The following is a 3,683-nucleotide window of genomic DNA, read 5'->3' as shown; positions in this document are numbered from 1 at the left end:
CATATACATATATATATATAAAATTTTATTGATTTTAGAGAGGAAGGGAGAAGGATAGAGAGATAGAAACATCAATGATGAGAGAGAACCATTGATCAGCTGCCTCCCACACGCCCCACACGGGGGATCGAGCCCACAACCCGGGCATGTGCCCTTGACTGGGAATCGAACCTGGGACCCTTCGGTCCACAGGCCGATGCTCTATCCACTGAGCCAAACCGGCCAGGGCTGATGGTGGCATCTTAAGCAGAAGATTGGTTGGGAATTCTTGTAGAGGAATATTAGTCAGAATATGGAAGACTCTTCCTGCGACTGACCAGGCGACTGAGAAACCTGCCTGTGGGAAATCTTTCTAAAATGAAGTGGGACAAATACGCGAGGGCTATAGTGCCAACTCTAATCCTAATTAAGGTTTAGACGTCCACTACTGAGGACCCTGGCTTAAATCGGCCCACACTCTAGCCGAATGCCGTGTGTGTGTGTGAGAGAGAGAGAGAGAAAGAGAGAGAGAGAGAGAGAGAGAGAGAGAGAGAGAGAAATCCTAGCAAAATGCTGTGTACATTTGTTTTCAAGACTAAGCTTGAGCCTCTCTACCTAGAACAGGCACAGGTACTGTGAGGTGATGTGAATGGTAGAAATATAAGAGTTTCATACTGTGGTTCTGGATAATTGAGTATTTTGGTTATTCTGAGTTCAAGGTGTCACTGTACCTAGAACCAGGTACAGATGAAAAAGTCCACGCTATCAGGTGGAGACCCCACGGCCCTGCCATGGGGTTTGCAACAACAACGTTTATTTACTTATATATTTATTTTTTTAAGGCCATCTGCACACCCCCTACCCAGGCATGTGCCCTGACCGGGAATTGAAGCGTGACCTCCTGTCCTGATTCATAGGTCGTCGCTCAACCACTGAGCCACACCAGCCGGGCACAGTAACATTGTTTAAATGGGGAGGGACAGCATGCGTGCCGGTGCCTCGCCTGGAGTCTGGCTGTGGGTGCCTCATTCCAGCCTGGCTCCCAGGCACACAGTGAGGGGAAGCCCTGTGCACCCCCCACACTGCCTCATTCCGCAGACAAGAATAAGGAAAGAATGCCCTGGCTGTGAACCTGTCCTCTCACTCCTAGAAGAGGACCATGGTAACAAGTTATAGGTTCAAGTAGTGTTTTTTTTAACCCTCACCCGAGGATATTTTTCCATTGGTTTTTAGGGAGAGTGGGAGAGAGAGGGAAAGACAGAGAGAAACATCGATGTGAGAGAAACACATTGATTGGTTGCCTCCTGAATAAGCCCCGACCAGGGCCCAGGCTGGGGAGGAGCCTGCAACCGAGGTCCATGCCCTTGACCGGAATCGAACCCGGGACCCTTTGGTCTGCAGGCTGATGTGCTACCCACTGAGCAACCCGGCCAGGGCGAAATAGTATTATTTTCAGCCGTCACTTGGCCTCAGTCCTGAGCTAGAAACGACTCTTCCTCTTGAAGCCTCCCAGGAAGAGCCCTGAAGGGTGGCCACAGGCGGCCCCTCTCGCCAGCCGGTGGCCAGGGATCTCCCCCGCCCAGGGTCTCACGGCGCCAGAGTCAAAAACGGCTTCTACTCACCAAGGCTCTGGAACTCTGTTCTAACTTGTATTTTGACAGCATTTCACACCCTTGAGAACAGAGCGTGTAAGTTACCTCGGTAACGTGGGTGGATTGAAGACGCTGCAGGGGAGCCGTGCCAGGGCCGCCCCCGCGGGGCTCATTGAGCTGCTGATTAAAGTTTTACCTCAAGCCTCCTCTTGTGTGGAAACCTCCCCGCTCATTGTCACACTGACTCGTTAGTCATCACTGACTAATACCCAGAACTGAAGTGAGAGAAAAACAGCAGCGTACGTTTTTAAAGTAGATTTCTCTCCAAGTGGGAAGGGAAATGGAGGAAGTGGAGGTTCAGAAGTATCTAAATCACCCCCATGGGATCAGATGAGTTACCCCCAGGCATCCGAAACCCCCCTCAGGATCACACGCCAGTGTCACAGCCGCCTCCTAACCAAAGGTGTGCACGGTGGTGCCTGTCGGTTGCTAGTGGTGCTCACGACAAAACATCAGCGATCGAACTATCCTGGATTCACGCAGGGAGAAAACTTCTGTTTAAGGCAGTGATGGCGAACCTTCTGAGCTCAGCGTGTCAGCATTTTGAAAAACCTTAACTCTGGTGCCGTGTCACATATAGAAATTTGTTGATATTTGCAACCATAGTAAAACAAAGACTTATATTTTTGATATTTATTTTATATATTTAAATGCCATTTAACAAAGAAAAATCAACCAAAAAAGTGAGTTCGCGTGTCACCTCTGACACGCGTGTCATAGGTTCGCCATCACTGGTTTAAGGGAATGGTGATCGTCCGTATAAATCATGGCGTTAACCGCTGTGTGACTTAACCCCTTGAACAAATACAAAGACGCCCTGGCACCTCGGGGGAGAGAATGACTTCTTGATGTTACTTGCTCTGTTTGCTCAGTTTCAGGGTCCATGGACGAGGTGCTGGCCGCCCTGAGGTGCGGCAGAACCCCGCTCCAGAAGGTGGAAGTGCCCGCGCCGGCCCCTCCCTACACCTCCATCAACGAGCACATCCTGGCGGCCATAAGGCAGGGCGTCAAACTGAAGAAAGTGCACCCCGACCTCGGCCCCGGCCCCAGCCCCAGCAGGAAGCCAGCCAGCGACCTGGAGCGGAGCATCAAGGCTGCGCTCCAGAGAATCCAGAGGGTGTCTGCCGACTCAGAGGAGGAGGAAGAGGACGAGGGGGAGGAGGGGGAGGAGGAGGATAGCCCCGGGGAGTGGGACCACTAGCTCTTCTCCAGGCCGAGGGCTGCATGAAGCCACGGCGCCAGGCCTGCTGCTGACTAGCACGTGAACAGGGTAGTGTGGCCACGTGACACCCGGAGACCTGGAGGGCCGTGGGCCGGCGGCAGCTGTTGCTTCATGTTGTGGCTGCACACACCAGACCGTAGTTGGGATCTGAGAACCCGTAGTGAGTATTGCTGGCATAGAGACTAGTATTTATTTCTCACCGTGGATGTTCTAGATCATTCCCTCATTTGAAAACCGTTTACGGATGACGGCATGTGGTGAGCAGCACTAATAGACTACTGACCGAGTCCTGTGTGCGTGCGTAGTGCTTTCCTCAGATGTAAAGGTTGAATGTGAACATTATTTTAGCAATAATCAATAAATTGCTTATATGTAGAAATTATTTTAAATGTATTTTATGTATCAAGCACTCTATAAACTCACAATAAAGGACTATTTCTAATGTATCATGTCACTCATAAGAAATGAAAACAGCTTGGCTGGCGTGGCTCAGTGGTTGAGCATCGACCTATGAACCAGGAGGTCAGGGTTCAATTCCCAGTCAGGGCACATGCCTGGTTGTGGGCTCGATCCCCAGTGCGTGGTGTGCAGGATGCAGCCAATCAGTGATTCTCTCTCATCATTGATGTTTCTATTCCTCTCCTTTGCTCTTTGAAATCAATACAAATATATAAATATATATTTTAAAATGAAAACAGGAAATCTTAACATATGAGAAGCACAGCCTTCCCTGTGTGTGTGGTGGGGTGTTGTTAACGTTTTTAATAAGATTTCAGTTAAACATTTAAGTCAGCCGTGGGCAAACTACGGCCCGAGGGCCGGATCCGGCC

The 3,683-nt window shown here is 50.1% G+C and overlaps 1 protein-coding gene across 1 annotated transcript in view; it reads left to right on the top strand.

Moving 5' to 3' along the window:
- WHAMM (WAS protein homolog associated with actin, golgi membranes and microtubules) overlaps positions 1-3,299 on the top strand; it is a 19,904-nt gene extending 16,605 nt beyond the window's left edge. The window contains exon 11 of the mRNA XM_014549586.1: positions 2,504-3,299. Coding sequence (XP_014405072.1) covers positions 2,504-2,832 — 329 coding nt within the window. The 3' untranslated portion in view covers positions 2,833-3,299. The remainder of the gene's footprint in view (positions 1-2,503) is intronic.
- Positions 3,300-3,683: the final 384 nt, after the last annotated feature.

This window comes from Myotis brandtii, unplaced genomic scaffold, assembly GCF_000412655.1.
Source record: "Myotis brandtii unplaced genomic scaffold, ASM41265v1 scaffold561, whole genome shotgun sequence".
Classification (NCBI taxonomy): domain Eukaryota; kingdom Metazoa; phylum Chordata; class Mammalia; order Chiroptera; family Vespertilionidae; genus Myotis; species Myotis brandtii.
Note: the sequence above shows the minus strand (reverse complement) of the source record. Positions and strands in the feature narration are given on the sequence as shown.